Source organism: Miniopterus schreibersii (genome assembly GCF_964146895.1).
Source record: "Miniopterus schreibersii genome assembly, chromosome: 2".
Classification (NCBI taxonomy): Eukaryota; Metazoa; Chordata; class Mammalia; order Chiroptera; family Miniopteridae; genus Miniopterus; species Miniopterus schreibersii.
Genome location: NC_138102.1, coordinates 23,270,225 through 23,289,337, shown reverse-complemented (window position 1 = coordinate 23,289,337; position 19,113 = coordinate 23,270,225). Strand labels below are relative to the sequence as shown.

Below are 19,113 nucleotides of genomic sequence, written 5' to 3'. Positions count from 1 at the left end.
TTGGTAGGGACCAGACCAGCTCAGGATTTTTGCAGAATACTAGTTGTTTCCCCAGGAGATTAGAATACATCCCCCTTTCCTCCCCCTCACCCAAGAATTGAAACAGATTTCAGAAGGGAGCCTTTGCTTGTGAATCAAGGCTTTAATTATAGGCTTTCTTCTTTCCACAGGCACTTCCCTTTTCTGTATTTGTTCTTGTGTGTGCATGTGTGCGTTCGTGTGCATGTGCTTATGGTTGCTTGCAGCGTTTGGATCTGTGCAGCACGTTGGCTTTCTAGACATCCTTTGTATAGTAACAGCATGTGTGGAGGGACTGGCAGCATGTAAAACAGTTTTTCTCCTCTTCTCCCTCCTCTCATCCTCCCTCCCTTCCTAGATCTGGTGACATTACATAGATAAATGTGCAGCTAGGAAAACATCAGAAGGAATTGAATGCCTGCCAAAATTTGCAGCATGAAACCAAGCTGGCTGCTTCAGCCTAGCTTTCCCGATCTCATTGTGTGTGAGGGCTTGTCAGGGCTTTCCTTCTTGAGCATTACGTCACTATGTTCTCCACCCTCATTATATACTGTTTTCTTTTGAAAAGCTACTGTCCTCAGGTTTTAAACTTGTTAAACACTTAAGGCTTTATTTATACTGTTATGGGGGTAATATTGAAGATGAAATATATTTAAGTCTGAAAGAGATTTTTTTTCTTTTTTAATCCTTACCCAAGGATATTTTTTCCATTTCTTTTCAGAGAAAATGGAAGGGGGGGGGGATTGATGTAAGATAGACACATCAATTGGTTGCCAACTGGGGCCAGGGATAGAGCTTACAACCGAGGTATGTGCCCTTGGCTGGAATCGAACCTGGGACCCTTCAGTCCACACAGGCCGACTCTCTAACCACTGAGCCAAACCAGCTAGGGCTGAAAGAGATTTTTTTTTTTTTTAATTCTCACCCAAGGATATGTTTTTTCATTGATTCCAGAGAGAAAGGGAGAAATATCATAATGAGACAAACATCGATTGGTTGCTTCCCACACGCACCCTGACTGATTGGGATCAAACCCAAAACCTGGGTATGTGGTGCTCCAACGACTTGAGCCACACCAACCAGGGCAGAAACTTTAATTTGATGTAATATCCACTTAAGGTGTATGTATGCACATGTGCAAATGTGTGTTTCTGGGTAATATTAGGGTAGTGTAGAAAAGAGTTTCATAGCTGGCACATATAATTGGCAGGAATACAGCCTCTCTAAAATTCAGTTTGAAAGTATGTATCAAAATTCTTAGAAATGTGCACACTTTTTGATCCAGCAATTCCAGGTCCAGAAATATGTCCCAAGGTAATAATCCAAAAAGTGAGCAAAGTTGTATTTATAAGGATGTTTGATTACAGTCTTGAATATCATAAAAAATTAGAAGTATTAAATGTTCATTAATGTGAGATTGGTTAAATTATCTTACAACATGCAGCGAAATACTGTATGGTCATTGGAAAGATGATGTTGATGTGGGTTACTGCTGTGGAAGTAAATTTAACAAAAAATTTAAAAAATTATTTATAGGAAAAGCTGAATACAATGTACATGAAAAGAGATAGCACAAAGGAAGGTTGAAGAGTACAGGCTCTGGAGCCAGGCTAGTCGCCTGGGTTCTGACACTTTTTATAACTTTGGGTATATTAATCTTTCTGGGAATTTGATTTCTCATCTGGAAAATGGTGTTGATAGTACCAAGAGTGGTTGTTAGGTCTAAAAGTATTAATACCTGTAAAGCATATTTAACAGTCCTTGGAGTGCCCAGTAAATGTTAGGTATTATAGGGGAAGAAGAGAAAGATTGGGAGAGAATTTTACTGTCTTTTCTCCTTTTATTATCTGATTTTTAAAATGAGAATATCATGATTTTATAATTAAGATAAACAGTAGAGCTTTTCTATTAAAACTAAAAATGATGAAGTTGATAAAGATGTAAAAGTATTCTTTGCTTGCTTCAGGAAGTCCTAGAACTCCTGGATGTTTTGTTGTAGGTAGAAAAGCTTTTCCCACTACAGCCTAGGTGCAGTTGACAACTGAGGCTTCTCTTTCGACATGCTTCTTATTCCTTGTGGAGAAATTTTATTCTTTTTCAAGATTTCTACAAATGCTCAGGGACTTATTATGGTGCTTCTTACTATGGTGGGTGGGTTCTCTTCACTCTGTGCAGAACCAAACTTGCTTAAGCTTCGTCTCTTTTTTAAATTACTGAAAAATTGCTCACCTCTGTTTTTCATGTGAACTGCAAATTTCAAGATTTTTATTATAGCATAGAAACAATTTAAAACAGTTGTTATATAGTTCTTAAAAGGCCTTTGACCCACCCTGTCTCTAGGAATTTGTCACTGGCCACCTCTTTCTCCACATTTCTTAACCCTCTCTCAATATTCTCTCTGTTTCTTAGGCAAGACCGTTTTGCCTTACTCATTTACAAAGATGCTAATGGACTGTGCTGAAACAAAGATCTTATTACCCCTTTAGTTACATTTAGGAACCTCCTGTGGCTTCTTCATTTTTGTTTTTTTCTCCCTCTCCCTTCTAATCATTCTCTGAAAGTGGGGGGAAATGGATAAAAGGTTGATTTCTTTATTTATTTCATTTATTTTTTCCCCATCACCATTTATCCCCCCTGTACCCTTTTCCACCAAGGTTGATTTCTTACTGCCCTGAATAATGCTACTCTTTGAAGAAGGCAGGAGAACCTTTGGTCAGTTTTAGTTGCTTTTTATTCTCATCTATGGATATGTTTATTGATTTGAGAGAGAGAGACATTGATGTGAGTGATCAAAGGCAGGAGAACCTCTGGTCAGTTTTAGTTTTTTTTTCCTCCTCACCTGAGGATATGTTTATTGATTTTAGAGAGTGGGGGGGGGGGCGGTGTGTAGAGACATCAGTCAGTTGCCTCCCATACACACCCCGATCAGGAATGGAACCCGAAACCTAGGTATGTGCCCTAATGGGGAATGGAACCTGCAACCATTTGGTGCATGGGATGACACTAACTAACTGAGTCACCTGGCCAGGGCAGTTTGAGTTTTACATATGCGAGTTTAAATCCTGCCACACCATATTGTTAGTAAGTAGTATAACTATTTACCAGTAATGGAAACTCAACATTTGCCATCTGTGAAGTCTTTTTTTCTTTCAAAAAATTATTTTATTAGACTTGTCCCCATGGCTGCCTTTCTGGAGCCTAGCAAGCCCAGGAACGGGAAGCCCTCTAAGCTCCTAGGAATTTTAGATGTCAAGAACATTTCCTGTGTACGGGACTTGGTATTATATGGTTCATTAGGATCTGTTGTGGCTGGCCTTGGACATTTTTTGTTATCTAGTAGAATTAGAAGATCATGTGATGTTGGAGTAGGAGGATTTATCTTGGTGACTTTAGGATGCTGGTTCCATTGTAGGTATAATTATGCAAAGCTAAGAATCCAGGAAAGAATCACCAGAGAAGGAATTAAATAGAAGATTTTATATGAAAGTACCCACCTTGATCCTGAAAGAAAACAAACCAACGGCATCAGCAGAGTCTCAAGCATAGAAACCCAAATACAACTCACTGAAGCCAGTGTGAACAAAGTTGAGATCAACTGTATAAAGCATTCTATGTACCATAAGAAGGCTTTCAATCAAGTAAATAAAGTGTGTGTAAGTTGTAAAAAAAATTTTTATCTATAGTTTGTTTCATTGAGTGGTTGAGTTGAAGCTGTTTAGAGTATTGGCCTTAAAGTCAGAATATCTACCTGACTTTGAATAACTTTCGTTACTTTGTTAGTCATATATAGCCTTTGACAATTATTTTTATTTTTGGTAAAATGAATATATAATGGTTTTTATTTTCATTTATTTATTATTTTAATTTTTTTGTTAATCCTCACCAGAGGATATTTTCCCCATTGATATTTTAGAGAGAGTGAAAGGGAGGCAGGGAGGAGAGAGAGAAAGAGAAACATTGATGTGAGAGAGACACATTGATTGGTTGCTACCTGCACCCTGACTGGGGCTGGAACCTGCAACCCAGGTACATGCCCTTGACTAGGGATTGAATCAGAGACCCTTCACTGTGCAGGCCAACACTCTAACCACTGAGGTACACCAGCCAGGGCTATAATGTTTTTTAAAGATCCCTTCCAGTTCCAAACATCAGATTCTGATAGTAACAGAAAAATATAGCTTCTAATATGTTAGTTATTAATTTGGTAGGTCTTGAGGAAAATGATGCTGTTTGCCAATTTGTTCAAGTGTTAATTTAGACTGTGGCCAGAATAATGCCCACAATTGCAATCTCTTAAAAAAGTAATGAACACGGAAGTCTTGTTGAAGATCTTGCTCCTTTTAAACCATCACTTTCATATACAGGGTGGGGCAAAAGTAGGTTTACAGTTGTGAGTATGGGAAACATGATTTATTCTTGTATTATTATTTATTAATTATTGTATTATTTTCCATATGAACAACTGTAAACCTACTTTTGCCCCACCCTGTATGTTTAGCATAGGAAAGATTCTTTTGCTAATGCTCTTGTACTCAAGTACCACTAAATTTTTTTAAAGTAGGTAATGTGAAGTATGGTAAATATGTGTGCACAAAAAGACTTTTAAAATCTTAATGCAATCATGTAAATAACATATATAGAAAATCTATTAGTCCACAGAAAATTTTAATCACCTTGCTTTTTATTTTGGATGTTAAAACAAAAACTTACCCTGACTTGAAAAGCGATAGTTGGCCACTTAACAAAAATAATCTTTATTGATTTCAGAGAGAGGAAAGGAGAGGGTGAGAGAGAGCTAGAAACATCAATGATGAGAGAGTCATTGATCAAGCCCACAACCTGGGCATGTGCCCTGAACGGGAATTGAACCCCGATTGCCTGGATCCTAGGTCGACGCTCAACCGCTGAGCCACGCCCGACTGGGCTAAAAAATATTTTTTTAAAAATATGTTTTTATTGATTTTGAGAGAAAGGAAGGGAGAGGGATAAAGAGATAGAAACACTGATGAGAGAGAAACATCCATTGGCTGCCTCCTGCACACCCCCTACTGGGGATTGATCCCTCAACCCAGATATGAGCTCTGACTGGAAATCGAACCGGTGACCTCCTGGTTCATGGGTTGATGCTTAACCACTGAGCAACACCAGCTGAGCTGAAGGATAGCATTAAAAAGGGATATAGGAAATCAGCATTTATAGGTGCCTCTTTTGAGTTACAGTCTCATAACTTTATCCCATGTAATCTTCATGATAACTTGAAAATAGGTATGTTGTACTATTTCACACCAAAGAAGTTCAGTAACTTGGCCAAAGTGATGCCATAAGTGGCAGAATCCAGTCTATCTCTAAGCTCCGCTGAACTGATTCTTAGACAGGGATACAAAGGACTCTGAGGGATGGGGTAAAATAATTTAGGGAAAGAGCATGAACTATGATCTCTGAGAACAAGTGATTGAGAGTAGAGGAAGGCAGTGTGAGAAAAGTAGTTTGGTATATGATGGAGGGAATTGGATAATAGCCTATAGGAGTTGGCAGTCAGTATATGTTGTGTAAGTTTTGGGCCAGGCAAGTAACTGGATAAAAAGCATAGTATTTTAGGGGTATTAATCTCATAGCAGTGTGTAGAAAAATAATCAGAGACTAGAGTCAGTCAGTCCATACAGAAGATTGCATATGGTGATAGGGGAGAGCCATAAGTATATAAAAGAAACTAAAATAGAAAGGAAGGACCACAAAGGAAAGGAGAAGCAGTAATAACTTGGCCTCTCCAACTTTGGATGAATGAAGAAAATGATATGTCACTGACAAACCGAAAGTGGAGCTTTCAAATAACTGATGAATATGTGAAAGAAAGTTAACTCTGCAGTCTTAACATAGAATTTAAATTCAGCAAATGTGCATACTATCATTTTTTATGTCACCTCTGATTAGGAAATAGAAAATTGTTATAGTATCTTGACAGATGATTGCTTTCTTATCTAAATTTATACTAATCTATATGCATAGTAAAAATGTAAATTGAAATTGATCATCACTGTTCTAATTATACCATTAACTTACTTTCACCAATAATCTTGTTATTTTATCTAATTGTAGAAGTCATTGAATGAACTCATCATAATAAAATTGAATTCAATTTAGTACTCCTATTAAGGCTTTGTAATGGCTAATGGGTTGTGTTGGAACTGATTAAAATTACACAAGACTTACCTTATTGTAGACTATAAATAATGGAAAATGGATTCTTTTCCAGGCTGTTCATGTTGTTTTATTATTATATATCTTGTAACTATATACTTCTGAGGAAAAGATTATCCTAAAAATATGTTTAATAAGGAGCCATAGATTGCTTGATACTATATAGGGTGCTGAAGAATGTCAAGAGATTAAATCATCCTACCTAAGTACACTTCCCCTGAAGATTATTGAACTTTGGAGGAGAGGCTTTGAGGCAATTACCGATAAACCTATTTGAAGCTAAGCATGATTCTGTTTTATATAAATTTCAATATATGCATATTTAGTACATACTATGTGCAAGACACATACGAGGTGAGTTAAGAGGTCTAGGGTGATTTCTGCTTATCTAGTACTGTCTTGTCTTGAAAAGAACAAAAATTGAATTCTAAAATGTTGAAAAGGATTTGAGAGGAGCATGAGTTCACCCAAGGCCTTTAATAGTGAAGGAGTGAAGAACTGGGTAAAACTGAGAGGAGGGCTTGCCTCATTGAAAGAGAACAATGTATTTTGTTAGCTTTCTCAGCAAAGTATTAGTTTCTTAAAGTGAACTCTGTGTGCCAGTTTGTTTCCCTTATAATACTGGAAATAACCTAATTGTGCAAATAGTCTCACAAAAGGCTTACTTTTGAGTTTTTTGGTAAGTGAATAATGGAATAGTATTTGTTTTCTAATTATTTTGTGTGGATTTTGTTTTGTATTTACTGACATTTATAAGTGCTTTGAAAATGTGAACACTTATTTTTTATCTTCTCAAATTTTTGATATATTACATTGCTTACCAAACAGTAATATTTGCCAGACTTCTTATGCTTTGGATAGTATTTTGAAAACCTAGCAATATTTGTTTTCCTCATGCTCAGTCATGGAGCACCATTTTGGTTTCCTTCACTATACCATGACTAAGAATACTTCAGTTTTCCTCGTTTCTAAGCTAAGACTTAACTCTGTATCCTTTGGTTATTTATTTTATTTAATAAAGCCATTCTTTTAGCTTTATTATATATATTGTAGTACTTCAGCAGTAGATACTATCAACTAATAAATGATATCTCAGCTGAAAATTGTTTCAAGTTGTGTGAAATAAATATCCATTGAAGAAAGTTAATTTGCAGTTAAATTTACCTGATTATAATTGCAGAAGAAAGGGGCAGGATAACAAAACCTTGAAAAATTCAAAGAGGTAGGCAAGGCTGTAATTCGAAAAGTTGAAAGTAAGAAAATTAAGTTAGGTGGGTAGATTTGAGAGGAGCTTACGGTGGTTCATGCAGAGTAACCTGGTTGGATCAGATACACAGCAGTCAGAAAGAGAATTTAGTTTAAGACTGAGTAGTGCTCAATTGATAGATTTTAATTCTTAGACTGCTTTACAAGAAAATTGTTAAGGCGTAGGAATGAGCTGTTTTTGTAATTGGATTAAGAGGTAACTAACTTTCGCCCAGCTGGGCGTGGCTCAGCGGTTGAGCATCGACCTAGGATCTAGGCGATCAGGGTTCGATTCCGGTCAGGGCACATGCCCGGGTTGTGGGCTGCAGCTGATCAATGACTCATCATTGATGTTTCTCTCTCTCTCTCCCTCCCTCCCCCTTCCTCTCTCTGAAATCAATAAAGATATATTTAAAAAAAAAAAAAAAAAGAGGTAACTAACTTTGATGTAGGTATAGTGAGAATAAAATGGCTAACGTTTAAATTCAGTACCAGAATTTGTTATGAATAATTAAATTTTTTTCATTTGGGGGGAGTTATACCTTTGTTTCTAAGCCTAATTATTATACTTTAGATGAACATAATGAGAGGGCTCACAGGAACAGTTAGAAGATAAAGGTTTTCAAGATGAGGACAAATTGTAGTAGTTGCTTCTCACTGCATGAATTTTGGCCTATTACTTAAATCATCCGATTGTGAGAATATGAAAAATCTATATATACCACTTAGTAATTTTTTCTTCATCTTTTTGTTGTGATAAAATTTACAAAACATACATTTTACCATTTTAAGCATTTATTAGTGTACAATTCAGTGGCATTAAGTATCTTCACAAGTGTTTTGAAACCATTGCCAGAATCCATTTTCCAGAACTTTTTCACCTCAAAGTCTTTACTCTAAACAATAACTCCCCATTCTCCCCTTCCTCCCAGCTTCTGGTAACTCCTAATCTCCTTTCTGTCTATATGAATTTAACTACTGTAGGTACCTCATATAAGTGAAATCATAAAATATTTGCTCTTTTGTGGTATACCACTTGATTTAAAAAATTAGTTTTAGTAATTAGAATTGAACCTAAGTTTTTGGTTTTTTCCCCAAAGATTTTTTTTTTTTTTTAATATATCTTTATTGATTTCAGAGAGAGGAAAGGAAAGGGAGAGAGAGAGAAACATCAATGATGAGAGAGTCATTGATCGGCTGCCTCCTGCATGCCCCTGACTGAGGATAGAGCCCGCAACCCGGGCATGTGACCTGACTGGGAATCGAACCCCGATCATCTGGATCCTAGGTCAACGCTCAACCGCTGAGCCACACCTGGCCAGGTTATTGATTTTTTTTTTGTTTGTGGTTTTTGTGTGTGTGTTTTTTAGAGAGGAAGGGAGAGAGGGAAAGAGAGAAACATTGATTGGCCGCCTCCTGCATGCCCCCTACCAGGAATTGAGCCCACAACCCAGGCATGTTCTCTGACCAGGAATTGAACCAGCAACCTTTTGGTGCATAGATATTTTGTACTTTAAGGAAGAATGATGTAACCTTTTTCTTGTTCTTGTTCTTGTTTTGTTAATCCTCATCCTAGGATATTTTTCCATTGATTTTGAGAGTGGAAGGAAGGGAGGGAGAGAGAGAGAGAGAGAGAGAGAGAGAGAAACATCACTGGGAGAGGCGCCCTGAATAGGGGGGATCGAACCTGCAACCCAGGCACAGCCCTTGACTGGAATCGAACTCACGACCCTTTGGTGCATGGGCTGACACTCCAACTACTGAACTACCCTGGCCAGGGAAAGAAAGAAACATTGATGTGAGACAGATACATTGATCAACTGCTTCCTGCATGCCCTTTCCTGGGGATTGAGCCTGCAGCCCGTGCATGTGCCGTGACCTAGAATCCATCTGGTGACCTTTTCGTGCTGAGGACGATGCTCGGCCAACTGAGCCACACCAGCCAGGGCTGATGTGACTATTTTTTATTGCTTAGTGAATGTTTGAGTATCATAAGGAGTCTTACATGAATTATCTACTTCTTTCATACTCTAATATTGTCTATGCTAACTTGTCACAGTTATTTCCAGTGGCAATAAAACATGAGAACATTTGTGGCTTTTAAGAAATCACATGTCTTTATTACCAGATAGCCTATTAAATGATCTAAAGGTTCCTGAAGTCATAAGTCTTAAGTTTATTAGTGCAGTTTTTTTCCTTGAAAATTCTGGTGGTCACAAATTCTAGAGTTTACCATTCAATTCACTCTTGAAATAACTAGAAATAATTACATAAAACAGATTTTTGACTATCCTTTATGTCAGTGTTTAAGAGCAGAGACAACATAAAGGTAGATTTGAGTTCCTCAGAAGATGTTAAAAAATGGGGACAATGACATGTATAGTGGATTTAAAAAAATTAAAGGCAAGTCTCGGAGGTAAAAATGAAAATTGAACTTTAAGATGGGGCTCTCTTAGATGATGTATTTGGATAACTAGAAAATATTATATTTAAGATATTCTAAATGATTGTCGAAAAGGTTATTTTCTTTTATGATATAAAGCTCACATAGTAGAGATCTCTGGGTGAAATTTTTACTGTTCTTGTTTTTAGAAGTTATTCCCAAAATCTCAACTAAGAATGCTCCTCAACTGTCTACTGGTTATCAGAGCATCTACTATGTATTTGCCTCAGTGCTGCCATCTGGTGATTATAATGGAGATCTCAACATGGTGTTTAAGGCAACCTAGAGCAACAGGTGGCACAAGGTACAATCTAAGTGTCTCCTGCCACAAATTTCCCCCTACTTTTGAGAAATTGAATGAAGGTGGGTTGCTGTGGCAGAAGTCTTAGTTATTGAGGTCATGAAATTACTTGTGAGATTACTTTGTAAACAGAGCACTTATATATTATTAAGATGCTCATAGCTTTATCAGTCTTATGCCAACTCACGGTTCTTTCTAAGATACTATTTTTCTTATTACTTTTAGTCCTACAAGGTAATTTAATGTATTGAACAACACTCAGTGTTTATACTAGTCACTGTTCGTAGTACTAGGATTACAGTCATGAATACACAGATAGAAATTAGAACCTTCATAGAGTTTATGTTTAGTGGGGGACAGATAGTAAGGTACGCGTACACACAATATGTTAATTACATGAAAATGATTGGGGGGAAAGATGAAGGAAGGGGAGTATAAATTATGGTGGTTGGTGAGTTGTTTTGAAATATTAGATAGAGTGGTCAAGGAAAGCCTTACTGAGAAGATGACTTTTGAGGAAAGATCTGAAGGATCTAGGGAATAGAATTCCAAATTAAAGAAAAGCAAATGCTGTAAAGGCCCTGTGACTGGAACATCTGACTTGTAAGGAAAAAGCAATCAAGGAAGCTGGAGAAGAATGAAAGAAGGAGAGAGCAATAAGAGATGAGGTTGAAGAGGTCATTGCTTGTTATATACATGGGGGTACAGATCACATAGGATCTTGTGGGCCATTTGGCATTTAATCTGAGATGGAAGTCATTGGACTGGATGGAGTGTTTAGGGCAGCCTAGTAACATGCTCTGATTTACCTTTTAACAGGTTAACTCTGGTTGCTGTGTTTAACAGTATTTAAAGTCATTTGCTACAAACTTTTTGTTTTATTAGCTGTGGAATCAGATTTACTTTATATAAATATGAGAATAAGTTAAGGACTAAACTTGGACAGGTGTAGAAACAGTGATTATATGGCATATTGCCTATCTCTATACAGATTTTTAAAAATTGTATTAACAATTGTTCTTATTTAAAGATAGTTGAAATGAGCTTGTAGAGTTTTACTTGGACAATGTTATAAGTATCTCTTCACTGTCCTGAAAACCACCCCAGTATATTTCTGGTTCAGATCTTGCAGTGAACCAATGTAGTTTTAGTTCTTTCTCTCTGACTTCCATATGCTCATTAATATTTTGGGAATGAGAAAGATCTGGAGTTGTAATTTTTTTATGTTCTCAACAGTATAGTTAGCCATATTAAAAAACACACAGTTACTAATTAGCAGTGCTATTTGATCAACAAAGAAAACCTCACAAGTTTTGTTGTAACCTAGATGATTTATTTAAACCACTGTTTTTGCTTGTAGCTCATCAGCTAAAGTGGCTGATCCTCAATGTACTATTACTCTCCCAAATTGCACTCCCCCCCCCCCCCCCGCCGAAATTATCAGTCAGTTTTTAAAAATCATGATCATTGTCAGGAATAGAATTTCTCTATGGACTCATTTTGTTTTGGTAACTGAAAGATTTATCATTTTTATGCATGGTCCCGTGATGTCAAAGAATGAACACCTTCAGTATCAAGTGTTTAGGTTAAGGAAATTCGACTACACCGCAATGTGTTACTGAAAACTCTGTTTCTATATAATTTGAGTCTGTTTGAACTAGTGTGTGTATTTGACTTAGCAGATTGCTTTTTAGCCTATTTTATTTTCACGTTGTAAATATAAATAGTGTTTAAAGTTGTCATTATTGGGAATAATCAACAAATTGTTTTGTGTAATGAGTAGGCAAGGTCTAAGACTGTGGTCATTTGATAAGTACCAAAACAGTTGAGTTAAACTGTCTACTCAGTCCCAAGTTACTAGGCAGCCAGTTTGTCTAAATCACTACCCTTACCCGCCTCTTTAATGAATAGATTTGAATGATCTCAGTTATTTTGTTTTGGGATAGACAGTATCAGGAAAAATGCTGTCTTGATCATATATAAAAAATATTAACAGCAGTAATATTCCAGGGAACATATAGGAACATATAGGGATAGTTTTGCTAAGGATTTCTTAGGTATGAATTTAAGTAAGATTTTCTGTCATTAGGAACTTTATTGTCTAGTTCTAGATAATAAAAGGCACATATTTAAAGACAGATAACTATAGTATTCATTTAAGACATTCCCTATGCTGAGGAATAACAAATTCTTTTTCACACTTTCTCTTCATCTTTATATATTTGCTCCTTTAAATATGATCTAATCTATCTCTCAGAAGTAGTAGCAGATTAACCAAGTATTTTGCTATATCTAATATGTGTTAATTATGGTAAATTAGTTTGAATTATGATATTGTTCCTTCTCTGCCCTGTAGCTCTTTATTATATAACATAGGCTTCTCCATCTTCTCTGAGATTGCAGGTTACATAGACTTATTTATCTGTGAAAGTGGTACTACTAGTCTGTCACTAGTAGGTCATTACATTGAATTGTGTCCATATCCTCCTAAGTAGAGCTATTTTTCCATACTCTTAGCCCTGGTTTTTGTTGTTGTTAAATATATCTTTGTTGATTTCAGAGCGGAAGGGAGAGGGAGGGAAAGAGAGAAATATCAATGTTGAGAGAGTTATTGATTGGCTGCCTCTTGCACACCCTCTACTGGGTGGGGATCAAGCCTGCAACCCAGGCATGTGCCCTGACAGAAATCGAACCTAGATCTCCTGGATCCTTGGTCGATGCTCAACCACTAAGCCACCAGGCCGGGCTTACCCCTGTTTTTAAAAGGTGTGGGGAGAGACTCAAAAAAGAAGAGTTGATCTTCATAGCCTTTAAGATGATTGTTATTCCTTTATTAAGCAAATTCTCCTGATGATAAGCTTTTTCCATCTACTAATACCACAACCTCTGCTTTTTTTGAGGGGATGGGGGTGGGTTTGTCATTTACCAATATTTTTTTCTCTAAAACTTTAGAAAAATTTTGCAAAACTTCCCTTTCTCATCTTTGGCACAATCATTATCTTTGCTGACTTGAACACATTTATATGGTTTTTCTAAAATTATGTTTTCCCAGCTTCTTGACTTACTGATTTTATTGTCTTCAATTTTACTTTCTGCTGCACTCAACTAGAATGTAAACTATGAAAGTGGGGTTTGGTCTGCCTTTTCACCAGTGTACCTTCAAGTGTCTAGAATAGGGTTTACTAAATATTGAAGAATTCATGAACATTTGCCTTTTTTTTTTTAAATCAGCTAAAACTTTATACTTAGAAAAGCAAACTCTAAAGTTCCTTTCCAGCAATCCTCATTCCTACTACTTTTTCATTTCTTTTACTTCCTGCTGGACCTTTGTTTCCAATTCATCAGGATTTCTATGGTATCTTAACTCCTTATAGTTTCAGTTTGTCAGCCCCTTCTGCTTATGTCCTCAACTTTTTGGCCAACCATCAGAAATATTTGCATTTGTGTTCTAGTGCACCTCACCCTTTGGTTTGTCTTGGCAGTCTATAGTTCTTTGATTTTGTCAGTACAAGCCTTTAGAGATGTTAAGGAAACGTGTGTAACCATTTTGATTGGAAGTGCTACAAATTTCCGATCTTGGCTTTATTGTTAGACTTGATTGACAATTTTATTTTTCATCACTAATTGATTCCCTTTCACCTTCCACATAGAGGCTTCCAGACTTTTTCTGCTCTCTGTAAATGCCCAAACCCATACCTGTCTACTTCTCTTTAAGCAAGTGGCATTGCCTTCTATTTTAGTGAAAAGATAGAGGCAATTTTGCAGGGACTCCATCAGCTTTTCTCTCTTGGTTTTGAATTTATTCTTTATGCTAATACAAACTTTTCTGATTCTGTCTTGCCTGAGGAATGTGTATCCATTTTCCATTTTGATAGGAGGGCGGTTTTTGTTAACTCTGTTCTTGGACCCAGCCAATCTCACCTCACAGTTTTCTCAGCTATCACTTTTTCTTGCTGTATCTAACCAATCCCTGCCCCACTTTTAGCAGGTGATTTTACTTCCTAGTTTTCAGAAATAATGAGGCTATAAAAAATTAGCACTCTCAACTTTTCCCTATTTCCACTATTCCATTTACATATAATTCTGTATCACTATACTACTAAGGCCAGTCCCTTTACCCATACTTTAAAATTCATCCTCTTTTGGGAAGGGGCATGTAGGGGGTAGTAAAAGGTTAAAGGAAGTCAAATATATGGTAACAGAAGATGATTTGATTTTGAGTGGTAGACACACAGTGCAATATGGAGAATGTACACTTGAAACCTATATAATCTTATTAACCATTGTCATCACAATAAATTTAATTTTAAAATCATCCCTAAAAAAAATTTGAAAAAACAAGTTCATCCTCTTTAAACTAGTGTTTATCCAATAGACCTTTCTGTAATGATGGAATTGTTCTGTATTTGTGTGTCTAATACCGTAGCCATTAGCCACATATGACTGTTGAGTACTTGAAATGTAGCTAATGTGACAGAGGAATCAATTTAACTTAACTTTATTTTAAATTAAATTAGTCATGTTGTATGCCTACCGTATTGAACAGCAGTTTTAAACCTTACTACATAATATATTCCTGTTATTTCTTGTTCCTTGAATCTCTTACCATGTGTGTCTTCTCTTCCATATTTTAAATAGGTTTAGTCTTCTCATCTTAAATACCTCGAACACATCAGAACTCTTTGCCATTTCTTTTTGGCTCTCTCCTGTTTGGTCTCTGTCCCTTTATGGCAGTTTGTTGGTTCCTATGACTTTAGTTCTTATTCTGTCACTGAAAAAGGTGTTCTCTAGTAAGGTCTCCAACTATATCTCAGTTGTAGAATCCACTAGATACTTTATCTTTCCAATGTTGTTGATTGCTCTCTGCTTCTTAAAATTCTTGTGTTATCACTTCTCTTGGTTCTGTTTTCTCTCAGACTAGTCCTTTCTGGCCTCCTTTTTCTTTTTCTCTGATTTTCCTAAATGTTGATATTCCTCTGTCTCAGACTTCATCTCACTTCTCCACTCCCTTCCCCCTACTGTCTGCCATGTTCTTCCCACTCCACCTTCTCACTGGGTGCTATCAGTTATCACTTGCATGTTAATGTCTTTTAAATCTCTGTCTCTAGCCTATTTTCTATCCTAAGTTCCAAACTCCAATGTCCAAATCATCATTGGTATTTCTTGTAGAATATTCCAAAGGTACCATAGTCCTACACTATAGATGTCCATTAATTTAAATTTAACTTTCTAACTAAAATATACATAAAGAAAAGCACACAGATTATAAGCCTATACCTTAATTATTATATAATTAACATTTGAAACCACTATCCACATCAAGAAAAAGAACATTACCAACACCTCATAAGTCTTTTTCTAATGCACCTACTTCCTTTCTCCCTAAAGGTATAACCACTATCCTGACTTATAACAACATGGAACTGTTTTTGACCTTTATGTAAACAAAATGACACAGCATACAGGGGCAGGCAAAAGTAAGTTTACAGTTGTGAATACGTGAAGCACAGAGTTTATTCTTATAGTAGCATTGTATTATTTTCCATATGAACAACTGTAAACCTGCTTTTGCCCAACCCTGTATATTCTTTTGTGCCTGTTCTTCCACTCACTATTGTTCTTGATACACATCCATGTTATTGACTGTAACTTATTTTCATTACTGTTTAATATTCTGTATGGATATAGCGCAGTTTATTTATGTGTGCAACCACTGCTAGTAGTTTGGGTAAATTTTGAGTAAATTTTGTTATGAATAATGATGCTCTGATTATTTTTGTGAATGTTTTATTGTTTATGTGTATGTATGCACTTTATTTGCATATAAATCTAGGAGTGGAAGTGCTGGATCATCTGGTATGTCTGTGTTTAATTCTAGTAGATAATGTCATAAATTTTTCAGAGTGCTTTTTTTCAATTTATATCCGTTAGCAGTGTAAGAGTTCCTGTTGTCCCACTTTCTTTTTAAAATATATATTTATTGATTTCAGAGGGAGGAAGGGAGAAAGATAGAAACATAAATGATGAGAGAGTTGTCATTGATCGTCTGCCTCCTGCATGTCCCCAGTGGGATCGAGCCCGCAACCCAGGCGTGTGCCCTGACCTGGAATCAAACCTCAGTCTCCTGGATCCTAGGTCGATGCTTAACTGCTGAGCCACCCCCAGCCGGGCTGTTCCACTTTCTTATCAACCCTTACTATTGCCAGCCTTCACAATTTTAGCCATTCTTAAAGATCTACTTCCTTGATGATTAAAGAGGTTGAGCATCATTTCTTATGTTTTATTGGCCATTTATATATTATTCATGTATTTTCTGTAGTAAATTCCTGGTTGAAGTCTTTTGCCTACTTTTCTATTGTTGTCTGTCTTTTCCTTGCTGATATGTAAGAGTTCTTTAAATGTTCTGAATATGAGCCATTTAAAAAATATGTTGTAATATCTTTCATTCTGTGGCTTTCCTTTTCACATCTTTAATGGTGTCTTTCTAAGTCTTCCATCTTCCTTAATGTGCTCCCTACCCCAAATCAATTAGCCATCAGATCCTGCCAGTTCTGTATTTTTAGTATTGCTTACCTTTTTTCTCCACCCCTTTGGTCAGTGCCTTAGTACAAACCCTCATTTCTCATGGCCTGGATTATAGATCATATTCCTTCTAATCCATTTCAACTGCTTTATAAAGTGACTTTTCTAAAATTTAAATCTTGGTCATATCATTCCTCTGCTTAAAATCTTCTCATGGTACTTAGAGGTTATAGCATACAGGTCAAACCTCATGAACTTGCTTCTGCCTTCTCTCTAGGCCTTCTTTAGAGTTTAAGTATCTATTCCTGAATGAAGTCTTTCCTGACTTTATTCCCCAGTCCTTTTTCATATTCTTTTTAATATAAAGAAATGTGCTAGTTTTTACCACAGCCATAATTATTAAGACAACTTCCAGCTGATTATCTATAATCTCTTAGCTGAGTAGTACTATTAGTTTGCTTGTTTGGACATTTCTATATTGACATACCTTCCAGCTCTCTCACGGGTCTGTTTCTTTTTCAGGCATTTCCCTCTGGCAGTCACTTACATATTGGTGTTCCTACCTTAGCTCTCTTATTTCCATCTGTTCTCCATGGGAATACTCATCAACTCTGATGGTCTTAATGCCATTTTGTATGTATATGACTTCTAGATTTTTATTTCCAGACCACCCTTTCCCTTGAACTCCAGATCCCTATATCATAATGTCAATGGGTATTGCTACAGGGACGTTCCATAAGCATTTTAAGCTCAATAAGTCCCAAACTAAGCTCTTCTCCCCAACCCCCAAACCCAATTCTGTATTTTTTTTTTAATACCTCTATCAGGAGGTGGGCCTGCCTGTCAAATACCTCCAGAACAACTTAAGTCTGTGAAACCTTCTCTGATACCCCTTCCCCAACTTGATCATTTCTTCTTTGTTTTCCATGTAATACTTCTATCAAACATTTTATCTTTCCCCCCCAGTAGACTAAAAGCATCTCGAAGGCTTTATATTGCTATCCTGCACAATGCCTAGCATTAATAGTTGCCTGAGAGTGCCTCCAAACTAAACATACCTGAAATCAAACTCATCTCTTTGCTTTCCTCCTAATTTTCTTCAAGATGACTTACCTTCCACAGTTGATGGTATTACCATCTTTTTAGTTAAATTAGTCATGTTTAACTCATTTCTTTTTCTGTCACTTCACAAGTAGCTGATTTCTAAGTCCATAGCTGTTTTTTCTGTTTCATTTACTTTTTGGTTCAGGTTCTTATCTTGTCTTCACCATACTAGTATAACCACTATTTAAGTGTTCTGCCTGTCTTTAGGTTCCCCCCATATGTCTTTGATACTGCTCTTGGAATTATTTTTCTTGATTTATGACTCAGGCTTCATGAATAGAACCAGGATGGTATTTTTCTCAAATACAGGTGACCATCTTTTGGTTCAGTAACCTTCTATTTTCCTGAAAGATAAAATCCAACTTCCTTACATAACGTTCAGTGACAGTCTTGACAAACTGATCTAGCTCCCCACCCCAGTGCCCCCACGCTTATTACAGAAACCATATCCTTTAAGCACTGGCCTTAGCAGAGTGCACACCTGAGTTCATCTAGTTTATACTACCTGTATTGCCTTCCTCTCCACCCTCAGGGTGAGGGAGACAGTGCTGTAGACAGAGGAATATAGAAACCTAGGCTTAAACCTGCTTTTAACAATTATTATCTAATATCCTTGGGCAAGCTTCTTAAGATCCGTTAACATAGTATATGCACTTGATACATGTTGTCTTCCTTTTTCAACCCTTCTCCTTCTAACCACAATTAGAACTTATCTTCCTCATTTGTACAGAGCACTAGTTTCTCTCTTAGAGCACTTAATGTCTTCTGCCTTATATAATGCTTATTCATATATCTCTTATCACTCTTCTACATCACAGACCTTTTAAGGAACTGATACTGTGATTCCTTGCACTTAATTCAGTTGAATTGTTCAATCGTAGGTGAAGAATTTGCTTTGTTTAATCCATACTGTGTCATTTAGTTTCTAAATGACCAATATAGTTGGGATATGATTTTATTTGGACCAAAGTTGTCACTACAAGGACCAGTTTGTAAAACGTTGACCTATTTAGTTGGAAATTTAGGAGAGTGATGTTTTTATCCTAAAGTTATGTGTAACTTTTGTGGGAATTTAAAAGTGTAATTTTAATGTCTTTAGATTAATACTAAGAAAAAGTACTATTTCCTGAATGATTGTGCTTGTCTTTACAGCCGGTTGCTGAACCAATTCCCATCTGTAGTTTCTGTCTTGGTACAAAAGAACAAAACCGAGAAAAGAAGCCAGAAGAACTCATCTCCTGTGCTGATTGTGGCAACAGTGGTATGTGGATCTCCTCTATTT

At 36.5% G+C, this 19,113-nt stretch overlaps 1 protein-coding gene and 1 pseudogene across 3 annotated transcripts in view; both read left to right on the top strand.

Annotated features, from left to right (window-relative positions):
- The window catches only part of KAT6A (lysine acetyltransferase 6A), a 97,185-nt gene that overhangs the window by 35,940 nt on the left and 42,132 nt on the right, over positions 1-19,113 (top strand). For both annotated transcript variants that reach the window (XM_081129711.1, XM_081129710.1), the window contains exon 3: positions 18,984-19,092. In XM_081129711.1, coding sequence (XP_080985837.1) covers positions 18,984-19,092 — 109 coding nt within the window. The remainder of the gene's footprint in view (positions 1-18,983; positions 19,093-19,113) is intronic.
- LOC308553512 (cytochrome c oxidase assembly protein COX20, mitochondrial pseudogene) lies at positions 3,198-10,190 on the top strand (annotated as a pseudogene). The gene is made up of 2 exons: positions 3,198-3,591; positions 10,054-10,190. The product of its transcript is annotated as a cytochrome c oxidase assembly protein COX20, mitochondrial pseudogene (transcript).